The sequence below is a fragment of the Tenrec ecaudatus genome, chromosome X (assembly GCF_050624435.1).
Source record: "Tenrec ecaudatus isolate mTenEca1 chromosome X, mTenEca1.hap1, whole genome shotgun sequence".
In the NCBI taxonomy this organism is placed as follows: Eukaryota; Metazoa; Chordata; class Mammalia; order Afrosoricida; family Tenrecidae; genus Tenrec; species Tenrec ecaudatus.
Window position 1 is genome coordinate 111,854,844 of NC_134548.1, and position 17,433 is coordinate 111,872,276.

A 17,433-nucleotide genomic window follows, 5' to 3' on the forward strand; every position below is an offset into this window, starting at 1 on the left:
GAGTAACCTTTACAGAGCCCCTGTCATGCCAGGTAACATACCAGTTCCAAACACAACCTCTGATTGGGTTGCACTGTCTCTCCAAATGCCTATCCTCAGAAGCAGTGTGTGGTCTCCCACGGAAAACCCACCTAAGAAGTCAAGCCTGATGAGTCTATAAGGAAATGTTAAGACTAAGTAGGGAGACGGACTCCTTCAGCCCTGGTCATGGTGGCTCATGGCTTGAGCAAGTAAAAATCAATCCACACCATGCAATATATGAACTGCAGCTTCACTCTTTATTATGAAAATCAACAAGGATCTTGAGTGGGGAAAATACACAGAATAGCTGGTCCTTTGGGAGGTTCAGGGAAGGCATACAGGTTGCCTCTGACTTCTGGATCAGCCTATCCTATGTCCCATTTATAGGTGGGGCCTCAGAATGGAGGGGAGAAACAAAAATGATACGAATGAACGCAAAGAAGGAACACAAGAGATCCTTTTAGGAGTTCTGTTGGAAGGCCTCTTCTGGAATCTTGCCCTCCGTCTGGAGGAAGAGAAGAGAAGTAGTTAGGAGGAAGAGCCAGAGGCCCTGAGTTTCATCCCAGGGCCACATTACCTCCACCTTAAACCTTTCTTGCAGCCCCAGAAGCATGCATATCTTATGAAATCAGTTGTCAGACCTCACCTTGAGTGCCCAGAAGATCTGCTTAGCTTTGGTATAGTCCCAATTGTTGTCATCCAGACACCTGGAATGAAAAAAAGACAAGTGATCTGTATTAATTCCGGAGCACAGCTATTCCATCTCTGTACTGCCACCACTAAATCTATGCAATTTAAAAAACAAACAAACAAACTCGGATAATTTGAGAAGTGTGTGTAATGATGAATACCATGTGAAAAATGGCCTTTGATACATTTTGAGTCCATTTTCATTTATGATGTTAGAAGGAGATGCAAATACATTCTTTTGTGAGTGGATAGGTATGTGTTCTAGCACTGTTTACCTTTTCTGGGACCTTTGTAGAAAATTAATTGACCATAAATATGAAGATTTGCTAGAGGGAGTCAAAACTTATTTATACAAAATCATAAAAACTTTTATTAAAATAAAAGTCAAGTTGTTGTTTCTCAAGATGGTCTCCATCTCAGATGTAGTAGTTCAGAAGGCTGTATTTCCTTCTCTTCAAGCCTTCCACGAAGAACACTGCATGCTGTGGTTTACACCATGTCAAGTAGCATCCTTGGCATACTTGAGGGAATCAAATAGTTTTCCTTTTAAGTGTTCTTCAGCTTTTAAGAGCAAAAATAAGACTGAACGGACAATGTCAGGGCTTTAGGTTATATGAAGTAAGGTTTTCCAAGGAAATTCTTGGAGGACAGACCCTGTTTGCTTAAAAGAAATGAGCAGGTGCATTGTCATGATGGCAAAAAGTACATTCCTCAGTGCAACTTTCCTGACTTTTTGCTCAGCAATGCAATTTTCCATCATCTGAAACTTTCATGATAAGAAGCCTCCATGGTCTTCTTGTGTCCTTACAGAAAATCTATCAAAATTGTCATTTATGAAACACACCAAAATAATCACTGTAATCTTCTTAGCTTTCCTCTCTTCTTTGAATTTAACTGGCCCAGCAGATCTCCTCAGAAGCCATTGTTTTGATTAGACTTTGGGGATCATATCAGTAAGTCTATGACTCATCTGCAATTACGTCTGCACAAAATCATCTTCATTAATTTCAATCTTGCTTAAAAGGCTAATGGAAATGTCAACTTTTTGAGGTAGGTGATCAATGAGCAGCATTTTTTTTGTCACACATAGATCACAAAGCATGCTTACGCCAAGATGTTTGCTTAAAACACTTGTGGTAGTTACATAATCTGGTATCAATTGGGGACTTGAGAGGAATAAGAGGGATGAGGTGGAGTTTAGTTTGTCAATCAGGTCTCAGCCAATGAGGCCTCTGTGGGCATGGTCTTCCCCTGAGGATTCTGCGAAATTTCTGGTATTTCCTCCTTGGAGGTGGGAGACACAATCTGTCTCTGTTGATTACCTTGGAGACTCTCTACTGACAAGACATATGGCACTACACTGATAGACCCCGGGCCCTGGGAACTGCAGAAACCACGTGTGGAGACCCCTGCCAGCACTGAGAGGCTTATACCGCCACTTGATCCAAAGACTTTCTACCCACTGGTGTGTGATCATCCTGTATTTGGTGTTATTGCATGCGTTTCATGAGTCTGAAGAGGACTTTGTAGATCAGTATCAGACACATGGGCTAATTTCGGACTTATGGACTTGGACTACATTAGGTTGGGATACTTTCTTACTGTACAATTACCCTTTATATAAAACTCTCCCTTATACACTTATGCGTGTTGAAGAATTTGTTTCTCCAGTCTACCCGAACTAACACATTGCTGAGCCATGTGAAAGCTCAATAGTGATAATTGTAAGGTCTTTTAACACAAGACACAGATTCATCAAGGTTGACAATGCATTGTCTCTTGGCTCATATTTTAAGTCTTCCCAAGTTTTCTTAAAATGGTGATCCATCTAAAAACTTGTTTCCTGTGGGGCAGCTTTCCCATAAATTTATTATAAAACTTCATTGATGTGAGTTTTCTTTAAAAATTTTTATTTCAGTCATCACTTCATACAAACGTTTTCCCCAAGGCACAAAATGTATTCCTTACTTTTGAAAGCACTCTAATAAGCTTAAAACAAACATATTACTGAGAGATCCTACAGTAATTATCTTTAGCAATTCACTCAGATCACTCCGCATGTCTGCAAGGCTGACCCACATTATAGCATGTATGGAGACTTCATTTTTCTTTACGGCTGAGAAATTTCCCATTGTATGTGTGTGCCACGTTTTCTTATTCACTTTTCTGTTGAAAATAAACGGTACTTTTTTCTACCTTTTTGCTACAGTGAATAGTTCTAAAAAGAAAATAGGTGTACATGTGTCTGTTCTTGTCTCTACTCTTAGGCTTATAAGGTATGTATGTAGGAGTCAAATTGCTGGGCCATGTGGTTATTCCATTTTAATTTTAATTTAAGGAATGATGCTGTTATCCCCAACAGTTGTATCATTTTTCATTCCCACTAGCAAAGGATAGGATTTCTAATTTTTCCACATTCTCTCCAACATTAGTTATTTTCTTTCTTTTCTTTACTTCATTAGCCATTAGAGAGCAACAAATCAAATGAGATACAGCTTCAACTCCTTATAAGGCAATAGTGAACAATGAAAATAACAAATGTTGGAGAGGATACAGGAGGATAAAAACTCCTATCCATTGCTAGTGCTAGGACCCTAAGGGAGGAGTATGCCTGGTACTATGCTCCTAATCAGCCACATTGGTCTGAGTTTCTGTGCACCCCCTGGGAGACTCAGAACATGTGTCGTAGAACGTTGGAACATTATATCCTGGATATTTGCGGTGCACAACTCTCTCCAAAGGTCACACCAGAGGAATGCAATATGGGAACCTCTCAAAACGAACTAGGCTCTACCTCAAATGAACCTATAACATGAGGACTTAAGACGGAAACTTGGTATGTGAAGAAGTAGAAGACAGCTATACCAAGAGTATTGAACTGTCAGTAGGCAGACTGACATTTACTTACTACTTCAATGCCCTACTTGCTACATTAAGATACTTATTATTCTGACAGACCTGTGCCTGACATTGTCAGTGAATATAATAGTAAGTTGACCACAAATTACCACTGTTCGTGCAAATAGCATCCAGTCATGCAAGGACTTATTCTGTACAAGGGAATAATCATGTATTGCAATATGTAGTTAGCCTACATCCATCTACCTCCCTTAATAGTGTTTTAAAATCAGTGCCATGGGCTAATCAGTGACACTATAAACATAAGATGAACTAGAGACAGATAATGAAATTTAGAATCAGGAATCAATTTTGGGTTATTTTTTACAACAGGGCCCTGCATGATACTTGCCCTCATCAAGGAAACAGAGGATATGGGTGCTATAGTGAAGTGTGGTGAAGAAACTAGATGGTACCCGGCTATCAAAAAGAACCAAGGTCTTATAGCCTTGGTATCAAGATCCAAGGATTATAAATTATCAGAGCTTAAATTGTGAGAATCTGGTGTACAAAAGGCTGGATGACATCAGAAAACCCAAAATACATTTTCAGGATTTACAGAAGGAATGAGCCTCCAATGAGTTCCCTCTAATCATAGTTGACGGTGGGAAGGACCTAGTTATCAGACAGTACTGGAGCGACTATTGTAGATTAAAATAATACATCTCACTTGAATGGTTCTAACCTTGTCACTTGATTTCCCTTTTGATACACTCTGTGCTTGATCTTTTTTTTTTTTCCTATTGGAGTTTGTCTCTTGTATTTTGTAACTGTTAAAAGCCTTCTTGACTCTCCATTATGTGTTTTTCTATGTATTTAGGTATATGAAATCCAGGTTGGGTGAATCTATAAAGGCAATAACTGGAATAAGGGTTCATGGAGGGTCTGGCTCAGAGTTGTGGGTGAATAAGAGGAGCTGACATAAAGAAGTTCAAGAAGGCAGAAAATGTTTTGAAATTGATTATGGCAGGGACTGTACAACACTGGTTGAACTATGGAATTGTATGATGTCTGGATTAGCTCTAATAAAATGGCTTGGAGATAAAATCAGCTGAGGAAACTTAATGAGGAAGTTCTCTTCTGTCCTAAAGGTAGGAATAGACTGTCCTATGAGTAGGGATAGACTTCGATAGGATAGCATACTACGTTAGTTGAAGAACCAGTTCTTTCCCTGTTGAATGGAATTTGCACACTTATTGAAAACCAATTGATCATAGACATACAGATTTATTTCTGGGCTTTCAATTCAGTTCCATTGGTCTATGTGTCTATCATTAAACCAATGCAAAGTTATGGTGATTATTGACTGCACAGAGGTCTTACTATCAGGAGATGTGAAGCCTCATGCTTTGTTCTTCTTCAAAGTCGTTTGGAACATTGGGGCCACTTGCCTTCTTATATAAAGTCAAAGATTAATTTTTCCATCTCTGTAAAAAATGTTGCTGAAATGTTGATATAAATAACGTTGACTTTCAAATCATGCTGGGTGGTGTTAATATTTTCAAAAATTAAGTTTTCCAATTCATGAACAAGGATTATATTTCTATTTATTCATATATTTTAGCATCTTGCAGCAGTGTTTTTCATTTTTATTGTATGAATTCTTTACATCCCTGTTTAAGATTATTTTTTGGTCTATTATTAATTTAGATGCTATAGTAAATGGAAATGATGTTTTATTTCCTTTTTAGGATTCTCATTTCTGGTGTATAGAAACTCTATAGCTTTGAGGTTATAGATCTTTTATCCTGAAACTTTACTGAATTCTTCCATTAGTCCTAGAACCTTTCCTGTGCGTTCTTTGTGATTTTCTACATATAGGAAAAATCTTGTCATCAGCATTTAAAAATTTTTATTCTTGATTTCTTCCTTGACCCATTACCTTATGAATAGTGCTTTCTAATTTCCATGTATTTCATATTTTCATGTCTTCTTTGAATTAATTTAATGTATTAAAATTAATTTCAAAAAATTAAGTTTTATTGACATGTCACACAATTGTTGAAACATTAAAAAGGGTTGTATAATCATCACCATAATCAACTTTAGAACACTTTCTTCATTCTTGTATTCATTATAATTAGCTCTCATTCCACCACCATCCGCTCCCCTCCCTATCTCCTGTGGTATAACCCTAAGCAAATATTCATCCAGTTCCCCCTGAAAACAGAATCTCCACTCTTATTCAGTATTGTGCATTGTTCTTAAGCAGAACCATTAGGCAATAAAAGAAATCAAAGAAATCCAAATGGGCAAAAAGAAGTGGTGAAACGCTCACTGTTTGTACATGAACAGATGATCTGCCTTTACATGTGGAAACCCCAGTAATGCAACCAAAAAATAAAAGTCGAAAACAATGGAAAGATTTGGCAACATGTCAGAATATAAGATATACACATTAAATATTCTATCGACATGATGGAGGGAAAGTGGGGGAGGAAGGGGGAAAATTAAAAGTTCATGTTCACTGCAGCACTATCCACAGGAGTAGAACATTGGGAACAACCCAAATGTCCAGCAGTAGTAGAATGGATAAAGAAACTGGGACATAAACAAAATGGAATACTGTGCATTGCTATAAAACAATGATGAAACCATGAAACACCTCATGACATGGATGAACTTGGAGAACATTATGCTGAATGAATTTAGTGAGTCCACTACTATAGGGATGAAAATCAAAACAAAGACTTGTATGCCAAAGAGAACAGAATTTGGAGGTTCCCAATGGAGGGAGGGTAAATGTAGGAAAATGAAGCAGTGGACTTGAAGGTTAACAGATACTGACTTGGAATAAAGGGAAAAGTGAGATCCATAAGAGGGAGAAGAGAAATCAGTGCATGGGGGTGGGATAGAGGGCAGGGCGGGGGGCGTGTTTGAAGAGTTGTTTGAACAGCTGAATGCAGAATGATTCGTGACTGGTTAAACTGTTAAACTGTCTGACATGTAATCCCCTCCAATCTAATTCACAATTTAAAAAAAATCATTTAAAAAGTTAAATCTTTCAATCCATGAGCATGGAGGCAGAACATCTTTCCACTTATTAAGCTCTTAAAGTTATTTAAATAATATTACACAGATATTAGAGTACAAATTTCGCACTTCTTTTTTGAAGGAGCTCTGGTGGCATCGTGGGTTATGTGTTGAGCTACTAACTACAAGGTCAGCAGTTTGAAACCACCATCTGCTCTGAAGGAGAAAAATCCATCTTTCTGTTCCTGTAAATATTTGCAGTTCTACCCTGTCCTCTAGGATTGCTATGTGTCAGAATTGACGTTGATAGCAGGGAGTTGTTGGGTATTGTTTGTATTTTTTAAGTGTTGTTCCTAAATATAATTTTTTTTATTTTAACACATAACTTCACATTAAAACAATAATTTTAAATATTAGTTGTCAGTATTCTATTAAAATTCAAAGTTAGCACTTACACTTTAAACAAAAATATTAATTTTGTAAATAAATCACAATTTATAATATGCCCAACATAATGTAAAGAAAGCTACGAAACTGAAATCCAATGCATAATATGCAACAAACTCCAATTATTGGCTTATAATTATATTTAAAACACTAGAACTTAAATTAAAATGTTAGTGTGTTTGATTTTTTTCTCTAAGAAATGGCACTTTGGAACAATTTTCGTTGCTTTCTTCTTTTTAAAATCTCTAATCCAACAACAGGTTTATGCACACTTGAAGAAAAGTCAGGCTAGACTCCACCCCTTCACGCTTAAGCATCTCAAATTGACAATTATATAGCTACCACAGTTATATTTCTGTAATTTCATACTTTGGAAATAAATGTTCAGTTCACCTTACTTTTTTCTTGGACAAGATGGTTCATAAGAGAGGATAATTTTCATTTTTTTATATTATTTGTTCAAATAGGTCATTTTAATTGGCAAAACACTATGTTTTATGCTTTTTTATACATGAAATCACTTTCTTAATTTCATTTTGGATTATTCATTGGGCATACATAGAAACATACTTTTTGTATATTTAACTTGCACCCTGCAAAGTTGCTGAAATTATTTATTAGTTCTAATATTTTTAAGATTTGTCAAGCATAATTTAATGATATCTGGGCATATGTTGTTTAGAATATTCTTTACATATTTTGATATAATATTAGATTAACTTTTTTTAGCCTTTTCAGAAGCAAAATGCAAAGGTTTCTTATCAATATTATCCTCAAGTTCCCATTGTGAACTCCCCAACTCTGCGGTGTTTACCCCCATCCATACACACTCCCAACACTTACTTCCAAGACCACTGCAAGTTCATTCCAGACTCAATGGAGAATGCCTGCACCATTTCCTGCTGATTCTGGGGCACAGTGGCCATGGAGCTGGAGAAGGCTGCAGGCACTGGGGTGACGGCTCCCTGGATCTCTGTGGGACCCGCTTCCCTTATAAACAGCTGGTCATTCACAATATACATGCTGGGGAAAGAATGTGCTCTCAAACAGATGAACAGGGCAACCCCCCACAAACAACCCTATACCCAACAACAATCCTACACCCATTCAGAAACTACCTTCTCTCCATCTTCTACTCCTTGGCGGTGGTACCCTTTACCCTCCCACCAAAGTAGCCTTCAGAGAAATTATCTGCCAACTTCACTAGCTTTGTACGTTTACCCACAACCCAGAAATAGTTTCACACCACCTTTACCAAGTATAAGAAAAGAAGGAGGTAGATAGTTTAACCTTCATATTCAGAATACCAAAACCACACTCACTACCACCTGCTGACTCGTAAGGCTCTCCCTGTGGGTTTATAATTATTCAACGGAGTAGAGTGCCCAGTCAGTCTTTCTCCCTCGGAGCTACACATGGTTTCCAACTGCTGGCCATACAGATCACAGCATAACCACTACACCACCAGGGCTCCTTCATATCCCGAGGAGGACAATACATCACCTAGAATATGTACCTTCACCAAGTCAGCATGAGAATTTGCTATTCCAAAGGCTAAGCTGCTCTGAGGCCATACCTTCTGACTTTCTGCAATATTGGGGAAACCCTGAGAACTACAGTCACCTTCCAACACCACTGGCCACCGACTGAGATGTGTATTTCTACATGATAGCATGTAGGAATGTGTTCCTACAGCATAGCACTTACCGGGAGTTGCTGGCAGGAACAACAATGAAGATCCGGGTGAATGCATAGACATGAGCCGGAGACATTTCTTCCACTTCAACGACAACAAACAATATCCCTCAGAGTTGTCCAAATTTTACCCGCTCACCAGCAATGTTCCCTACTCAGAATCTTATTGTGCCATGGCACCCTGAAGGGGACCACACTGAGGACAACTCTACAGTGGGAGTCTGGGAAGGGTCAGCAATGGGGAGGGAAACAACAGGAATAAGCACCTCCCAGTGATGGAACTCTTACTCTGCGTTGGGCCTTCCTTGTGACAATATCTTCACAAGTTCCTTTGTCTTATTGTTCACAGCAGCCAAAAATGTCTGTATTAGTCATCTTATTTTGGAAATGAGGAAACTGAGGGGTTAATCAAATGTCCCAAAGTGGCCGGGTGAGGAGACCACATCCCCTAAGGTGGCAGAGTGAGGAGTGGGGAGGATAATCTTCAGACTTCACAGCCTGTGTCCAGAACTCCCGGGCCGTGTTGGGACAGCCATGGCAGACAAGGGTAGATTGGGGGCAGGCTGGGAGCTGGAGAACAAGAAGGCAAGAGATTGGGAAAGGCTGAAGAGTTCTGAGAGAGAGCAGTGTGGGCATATGGGAGCTAGATAGTCTAACCTTCATATTCAGAAAACCAAAATCAAACTCACTACCACTGAGTCAATGCTGACTCGTAGGCATGAGGAATGGACTCACCGTCCTTGAACAGCCCATTCACAGAAAAGCAGAGCATCTTTTCCTGAGGGAGAAAAACAGCTCAGGTTCCAGGCTCCCCCTCTATTTTTTACCCATGTCCAATTTCTGGGACAGCCTCGGGGATTAAGCAGGTGTTCACCGTCTGGAAAAACAGGTCCACCACAAAGGAGCTGAAGTCATGCTGGGTCTTGGGCAACATAGTGAGTGAGTTATCAATATCCTGTTTTGTGTTCTTCAACAACTTAGCCAGCAAGACTGTGGGGAAGAAAAGAGAAGATTAGGGGCTGCCTCACTCACCGGGTCCCTGCACCCACTCCTCCAGACATTGTGTTCCACACAATCTTCCTCGTCACATACTTACTGGGATCCTTGTGTTTCTTCCTATTTCTGCTAATCTTGTGGTACTTGCTCAAACTACTTCTAGGATCAAAATTTGTACAGGAGGTGGATCAGTGGTCAGTGTCTACACCACAGACCCCAGAGTTGTCATTTGATCTGTGGTACTCACGGAGCTGGATCCTCAGGGTTGAAGGGAGTGGTCAATGAGAAGAAAGCCTCATCATGGTAAGCACCCATGAGATCCTTTCTGTCACCGTAGTCATAGATCCAGTAATACCTGCGGTGAAACAAAGGAGGCAAGATTGCTGTGATCTGAGCCCTACTTGGATTTGAAAGTTCCCATGAGTATGTCTCGTGCCTGCGTGGCCCATCCCATAACCATCAATCCTGACTTGGGGTGTCAAGGGGTACTTACTCCTGTAAGAATTTCAAAATAAAATTCTTCAAGGCTTCAGGCCCTTGATTGGTATCCTGGAAAGAAAGGATTTTTGAGACATTGCAGCTGACAGAATCTCCCACGCAACTTGCCAATTCTTGCTTGGTATCTCTAACTCACCTTAAATGGGTCCATTATCTCAGAGCTATCCATTTCAACAGAAACTGGTGCTGGTGGGGTTGGTGGGGCTGGTGGTGCTGGTGGTGCTGGTGGGGCTGGTGGGGCTGGTGCTGGTGGAGATGGTGGTGGTGATAAATTCTTCCCATCCTGGGAATGATAAAGGTTAACAGGGCATACAGTGCAGACAAGTCAAGGTCCCAGTGGGTGAACAGTGAGATGAAGGCAACCAGGAGACAGTGAGTGTTAAGGGCCAAGTGTGAATTGACCTGGAAAAGTCTATCAGCCATACTAAAATTTATGTCTTTTCCATAGATCCTAGAAATCTCTGTTATTACAGGCAATGCATATGAGCATATGTTTTAGGGCGTTTTTTAAAGGAAGAAGAGCCATGACTTGTCAGGAATCCATATTCTATAAAACAGGTAACCGTGTAATGCAAAAATATACCCTGGGGACGATACAAAGGACATGAGGGCAGGTGTGCAGGGCATCAGTGTGGTGATTTGGGCAATAATGAAGGTAAGTACTTACCAGGCATAACAACTTGGGGAAAATATCCCTGATGGCGCTGTCCAAAGACAGAAAGAGAAAACTTATTGACAGAACAGCATTAGTCTGCTTGCTTTGAGATAACACAATAATACAATAACTTATGTCCAGATTGTCTTGTCCATTAAGCAGCCCCTAAAGCTCCCCCACGCATCCTGAGTTCAGGGATCTCAGGTCCATATTCCTGGTAGACCACTGGGAATCTTCTACATGGGCTGTATGATGGGTACAGTCTCTCCATCTCCCTCCCCTTTTCATTTCCTCATCTCTTTCCTCCTTGTAAATTACCATAGGGAAGGCATTGACTCCATTTCTCCAGTGATACAGGCAGCAGAATGTTGGAGGCCGGGTATCTGAGATTCCCTTCCCTCCCATTTGTACTTACCCCCTTTCAAGTCCCCAGGGAAAACTCAAGCGGGAGGAGGAAAAGGGAATGGAACCAATGGCTGAATTCATCTAATTGGCACCAACTAGGCAAAACGAAGAACTGATTTTTTTTTTCTTGAGTCCGTCAAACGGTTGTTAGAATGGAATTTTTAATCAGGTTTCTCTCTAAGGTTGGCAGTAAATGTAAAGTAATAAACTATCTTTTGGTGAATCTTTTTAATATACTTAAAATTTCATTAGCGTAGCTAACCAGCTGTTAAATTATTTGAATCCCAGCACTGGGTGGAACCCAGGATGCTGCTACTTAATAAGGTGCCCATTGCTTGGTGAGGAGTATTCTAGGCTGCATGGACATGGAGATGATTGAGGCGGGTTCAGAGTGCAGGAAAGGGGTGAGAACAGAATGGAAGTGGAGGTAAGAGAGGGTGGGGTGATATACAAGAGTGGAGGCAAAAGAGAAAGTGAAAACCAAGGAAAGGCAAGGGGAAGAAGTTTCCTGTGGGTGGTGGATATTTGAGAAATGATCGCAAGAAAGGGGAAATGGTTTTCTTGCTGCCACTCTGTCCTTCATCAGCCACTCTCTGGCTGTGAGCAGGAGATAGGAATGAAAAACAGGTACTTGTTTGGCTGGAGCCCGTTGGCTTGTGTTTCTTGGATTGTCCCATCTGAACTGGGCAAAGCAAACGGAGCAGCCACGGGGCAGGAAACTTTCCCAAGGTGTAAAAATTCAGAAATCAGCACATAATGCATGGAAGGTCTGTGGCCCAACTTGAGTACCACTATGTCTGATGGCACTTTTCTACAGTTCCAAAGTTAGTCACTTCTCTGGGGAATCAGACCATCTTGGTCTGCCCAGTGCTCTTCAGAAACTTGGAAGGATGAACTGACATGAGGGAGAGAGAGAGTCAGGCCCCTGAAAGAACTGTCCTCCTGTTTCCTCTTGACCTCTGTCTAAAGTCTTCCATACTTCACACCTTCTTTGCGATATCCTCTGCTCACTGCACGTGACCCACTTCTGACCCACTGACTCAAAGAACCCAGATTTCTCCCCTAGGAGAGCCTATATGCTGCCTTTGAGCAAAAGAACCAAATGGCATGACATAGTTACCCTAAGGCCTCCACCATTAACATAGGGCAGGTAAACCACAATATTGTTCGAGACAAGTCAGAGAACACTTTGGAAACAAGGGAGACAAAGAATATTACAGGGCATGGAGGAAAGCCCTCTCTAGGCTTAGAGTCAGGGAGTCCTGTGTCCACAAGAGTTTAGTCAGGAGAAGCTTTCCTAGTTCAGGGCACCAGGATCTGTCCCCAGGTAGCCTCAGAAGGGTAGAAGGCACAGTGTGCATGTGCCTGGTTTTGAGAAGGAAGAAGCAGCCCTGCTTCCTGGAGTACATTCAGGGGAGGCCATTCTAGAGAAGGCTGGTTGCAGAGGAGTGGGAAGAAGAGGGGAACAGTGAGCAGGCCAGCTTGTCATTGTTGATTGTTGCTGTTGAGTCCATTCTGAGTCATGAGTAACCCAACAGTAATCCATATGGTGTTCAGGTCTGTGACTTTGGAGAAGTAGTTTTCCAGGTCAGCTTTTGGGGGTGTATCTGGGTGTGTTGGAATTGCCAACCTTTGGAAGGGTGCTTGAGGGTTAACTATTTTCTCACCCTGTGATTCCCCACTGACCTCACATAGGTGGACCAATTGAAGAAGGTGTCACATATTGGGTTTCCTTTTAGCCACAGCTCCTCGAGATTCAGCTCTTTTATCTTGTCCAGCTCACATGTGGAAAGTAGCTGAGAAAATTGAGAGGACAGAAGGGGTCAGAGTTCCAGGGACAGAGTGCTATCTGAACCCCTGTACCTACAGCCTTTGCTCTCCCCACAGACCCCTTCCTGCCTCATGAGCCAGACGAGCACTGCCTCCCACCTGCAACTCAAATTACATCTGGATCCCACTTCTTACCTCATTTCTGGAAAGGTTCAGGATCTTGACATTAGGGGCCTTCTGTATAATGTCGGACAAGCCATTCAACTGGTATAGTTTGTTGTCGCACAAGTTCAAGGACAACAGCTTTGAGGAAGAAGAATTAGAGGCACATATACTAGCTAAGGTCTGAGAGACAAATATTCCGTCCAATTCAATCCTCTCAACCCTCTCCCTAAATACCAGCACCGGGCCTCAGGCCTCACCTCAGGGAAATTCTCCTCAACGATCTTCAGAATGGCAGCCATGCAGTTTTTTCGATTCAGGATCATGTCAATTTCATGGTCCAGTAAGTCTTCAGGAAGGCAAGAGAGGAGAATGAGATGGACCAGATGGACCAACACCAGTGCCAGCACCTCTCCCAGTTTCCATGCCCAAGTCTCCCTTCTAGGAATTCCCCGCTGCCTTCACATACCTAACATTATTGCTGTCAGTCTTACCTGAGTCAAATCGAAATTTCTGAAGATCCAGAGCTTTCTTGAAGATGTTATATCGTTTCTTCATGGTCAGCTGCAGAGACAGAGATAAAGATATCTATTCTGTAGTATTGGGGGTGATATGATGAAGGAGAACAGAGGATAAGTGAAGAAGAAATAAGTCCATAAATGAGTGCACAGCATGTGCCAAGTGTGAGTTACCTTTAGCTGTTCTATTTGCTCTACATTCAGCACATTCTCTCCAGAGTTGGGTACAAAATAAGGCTTCACAATGATAGATATCTACCAGAAAGAGATGCAGTGTAAGTACCAGAGTCTTTAATCCACAGATGGTCTACAGCCCCTCTCCCATTTTGTCCCCAGACTAAGTCTAGCCCCCTCCTCTTTCTTTCTGTCCCCAGTCAATTCTTACAACACACACCCTTCGATTCTCATTATCCAAGATCTTGTAGTTAATATCCTTCAATGCAGTTGCAGTGCTAGAATACCGGACAAAGAAATGAGCATTCTGTCTTACATAGTGGAACTAGAGGGAACAAAACAACGACAATAATGTCAGAAGCTACAGAACCCTGATGATGTAGATCACATTCCTGCCCTGTGCTCACTCATCTGCCTTCACCAGCCTATCTTACATCAATTGGTGTGAAGCCAACACCGCAATGCCTCTGGATGGAATTCAGTAGCCAGGTCTTGTTATACTTTCTCCCATAGGGAACCTAAGAGTAAAACAAAGTTTAGGAGACAAGAATGGCAGCATGGAATTACAGCTGGAGAAGAGACCCAGTCAAGTGTTCTGTTCTGATCATCTCTTGAGCTTTAAAACACTCTAACAAAAGGACCATTAACATTTCTTAAATTTCTTACAATTCTGAACGCTCTCCAAATTATCAACTTCAGAGGTTTGGCATCATCTTAATTTTTGAAGACTCTAGGATATCCGACTAAACACAGAGCTGGCCTGCTCCATGTCAAGGATTCTAGAAACTCAGCTTCCCCCACCAACTCACACAATAAATTCAAAGCGACCTAAATCATGCTGTGACAAGTTGCACGCACTGCTTGGGAGTTATCCTAATCCTGACCTTTAGACATGTGTTCTGGCATGTCTCTCAACCTCGCTCCTTTTAGATCCCACATTTTACAAACGAGTAATAAAGACAGAGGATGACCAAATCCTTCTGCCCCCGGGAAAGTACCTACATATTTTCCCAAAACCAGCACAATTGAACGTGGGCATCTTCCCCTCCCCCAACCCATGCACACACACACCCTTCCCCCTGCATGAAAATTGAAAACCAAACTCTGGGCCATCTAGTCAGTTATTTCCTCATAGTGACCCTATTGGACATGGTAGAATCGTCCCTGTGCGTTTCTGAGAATGTAACTGTGTACAGGAGTAGAATGCCTCCACTCTCCAGCTGAGCTGAGGGTTGTTTGGAATGTTGCCCTTGCAGCGAGCAACCCAATCCATAACCACTATGCCATCAGGGCTCCTCTCCATGCAGAAGTCATACATGTTTCTAGGATACTCACTGTGATGATAAACCAGCTCCTGGAGTTTGCCTCCTTCTTCTGGTCCACTTCTCTTTGAGGGAGTCTTCTATCTTTCCACACAGTATTATGGAGAGAGTGGTTATTACGCCATCCCACTCGACGATAGATGCTGTAGGGAGTACTGTGGGAGAGTAGAAAAAAGAAGGTTTCCATAAATTCTAAGAATGCCTCCTACACATTGTCACCTCGCTCATAACAGGTATTCAATCATGGCTGATCAACAAGCATTCCACTTCTAGCACGCTCTAGTTTTCAAGGAGGGAAAGAAAAACATAACATAAAGAAGGAACGTGGCATAGTCCCTGTGGTTGCTACATGAAAACAAATATGCCTGGTCACTTACCGTCTGACTTGGATTTCTCTGTGGCTATCCTTTGTTGCCACCATTCTGTCATCCTCTTGGGGGTATGAGTGTTGACGCGCATATCTATAACTCTCATAATGAAGGCTGCCCTCACCACGAGTCGGATGTTTATTTCTTTCCTTGTATTCTGAAATTCGGAACAAAAACACAAGTTTGGAAACACACCAGGGGTCTTATATCATGTATCTCATTTTAGGCTAGCACCGTGATAGGGCAAGCAAAGGACCAACCTGCTTTAGAGGACAAACCACAAACACCAGTTAGCATACTCCTCAATCAAGTTATGAGATGTTATCTGACAGATGGCATCAGAAGAGAAATCATGGAGAAAGTGGTAACTCTTTTGAACATTGCTTTTTTAAAAGGTGCAGGGTTTATAAAGAATCAGGTGTCTCTACCATAAAATACCATAAGGTGAACCCGAGGAAGAAAGAAAACAGATTTAGGAATGGATTTTGGATTTGCACTTAATCCTAGCTCCAATATAAGAACAATTGGTTCTTACAACAAGCCCTGCTCGATATGTGCCTGATGAAGGAAATATGGAAGACATGGGTGCTAGAGCAAAGTGTGGTGAAGACATTGGATGGTGCCTGCATAGCAGAGAGAATAATGACTGGGGACTTAAAGGCTTCTTTTCAAACATGTAGCCATCTAAGGGAGATGTCAACTAACCCCACAAGGAGGAAGCACAGCAAAATCTATGATCCAAGGATTGCAAAACACGTAATCCAAATCAAAAGGAGGAAATGGTATCAGACCTTAAATGATGAAATTCTGGATTGCAGAAAGCTACGAATGACAATAGGAGCCAAAAAATACAATCACGAGATATGCTCATGGAATCAGTCTGACAGAGGTTACTAATGAGGTGCGTATAGAAGATTAAGATGATAAATCTGACTTGAATTGCTAAAACCTTTTAATTTATTCTCCCCTTTAATACACTTTGGGCTTAATCTGGTTTTTAATATTTTCTTTCTTTAGTTCAAATTGGGACTTAGCTCTGCTGCTTTTTGTTATTATTGGTAGCATTGGCTTTTTTATATATGAAACCAAGATTGGGAAAATCTATAGAGACAGAAAATAGAATACGGTTTTCTAGGGGTATGACTGTGGGGGAGGTATAATGGGGAGCAGGTATCAAGGAGTACAAGAAGGACGAAAATGTTTTGAAAATGATTGTGTTAGTGATGGTACAACAATGCTTGATATGACCAAATTATTGAATGCTATGATATCTGGATTATGTCTTAATAAAATAAAAGTTAAGATGATATTTTAAAGAAATATCATTGTAAAAAATGAATCAGGGTATAAATCCCAATTACTTATACTGGAGTCAAGCCACACACCAAGAAGTTATCCTGAACTTGCCTTTTTCACAATTATCTAAATGCAACAGCAAAATTTTGAAAGCAACCTCTCACATTTCACTAATCCAATGAGACCAAATGACTTCATCAGCAACCAGGGAACTATACTTTCCCAGCCTGTACACTGCATGTTTAAATGACATGGGGGCAGGAGAAGGAGAGAGAGATCAGGTTTCAACATGATGCGCCAAGACGGGAATACAACATACCGGCATGTACCAGGGAAGCAAGAGAGGTTTGCGAGTCCAGTCCCAATCCCAACTATGTGGACACTCCCCACCCCTCAGAAGAATGCTCTTCAGATGACAGTACTGGGTCTACAGCTTGGGGAGAGGGGTGCGTCAGATTACAGTACACGGGAGAAACACAAAGGGATGGAGAGAGAGGAGAGCACATCCTGGCCCACCAAGCCCCAAGAACAATGTTCCAGCTCAG

General features: G+C 41.2%; 1 protein-coding gene across 1 annotated transcript; it reads right to left on the reverse strand.

Annotated features, from left to right (window-relative positions):
- Positions 1 to 481: 481 nt before the first annotated feature.
- Positions 482 to 17,213, reverse strand: LOC142433647 (nuclear RNA export factor 5-like). Its single transcript, XM_075538435.1, has 21 exons — positions 17,208 to 17,213; positions 15,602 to 15,749; positions 15,238 to 15,308; positions 14,337 to 14,420; positions 14,123 to 14,227; positions 13,903 to 13,983; positions 13,705 to 13,774; positions 13,471 to 13,559; positions 13,244 to 13,351; positions 12,965 to 13,074; positions 10,886 to 10,922; positions 10,486 to 10,501; positions 10,355 to 10,407; positions 10,214 to 10,269; positions 9,821 to 9,879; positions 9,552 to 9,714; positions 9,236 to 9,294; positions 8,737 to 8,809; positions 7,873 to 8,052; positions 668 to 728; positions 482 to 526 (listed from the first exon to the last, which is right to left on the reverse strand). The coding sequence occupies exons 1-21, from the start codon at positions 17,211 to 17,213 to the stop codon at positions 482 to 484; spliced, it is 1,674 nt and encodes a 557-aa protein (XP_075394550.1).
- Positions 17,214 to 17,433: the final 220 nt, after the last annotated feature.

What these genes read in the sequence shown, in the direction of transcription:
- LOC142433647 (XM_075538435.1), bottom strand. An exon ending in TGAACCTTTCCAGAAATGAG is followed by an intron (nt 13,075 to 13,243) that starts GTAAGAAGTGGG and finishes CAATTTTCTCAG; the next exon opens with CTACTTTCCACATGTGAGCT. An exon ending in AGATAATGGACCCATTTAAG is followed by an intron (nt 10,270 to 10,354) that starts GTGAGTTAGAGA and finishes CTTTCTTTCCAG; the next exon opens with GATACCAATCAAGGGCCTGA.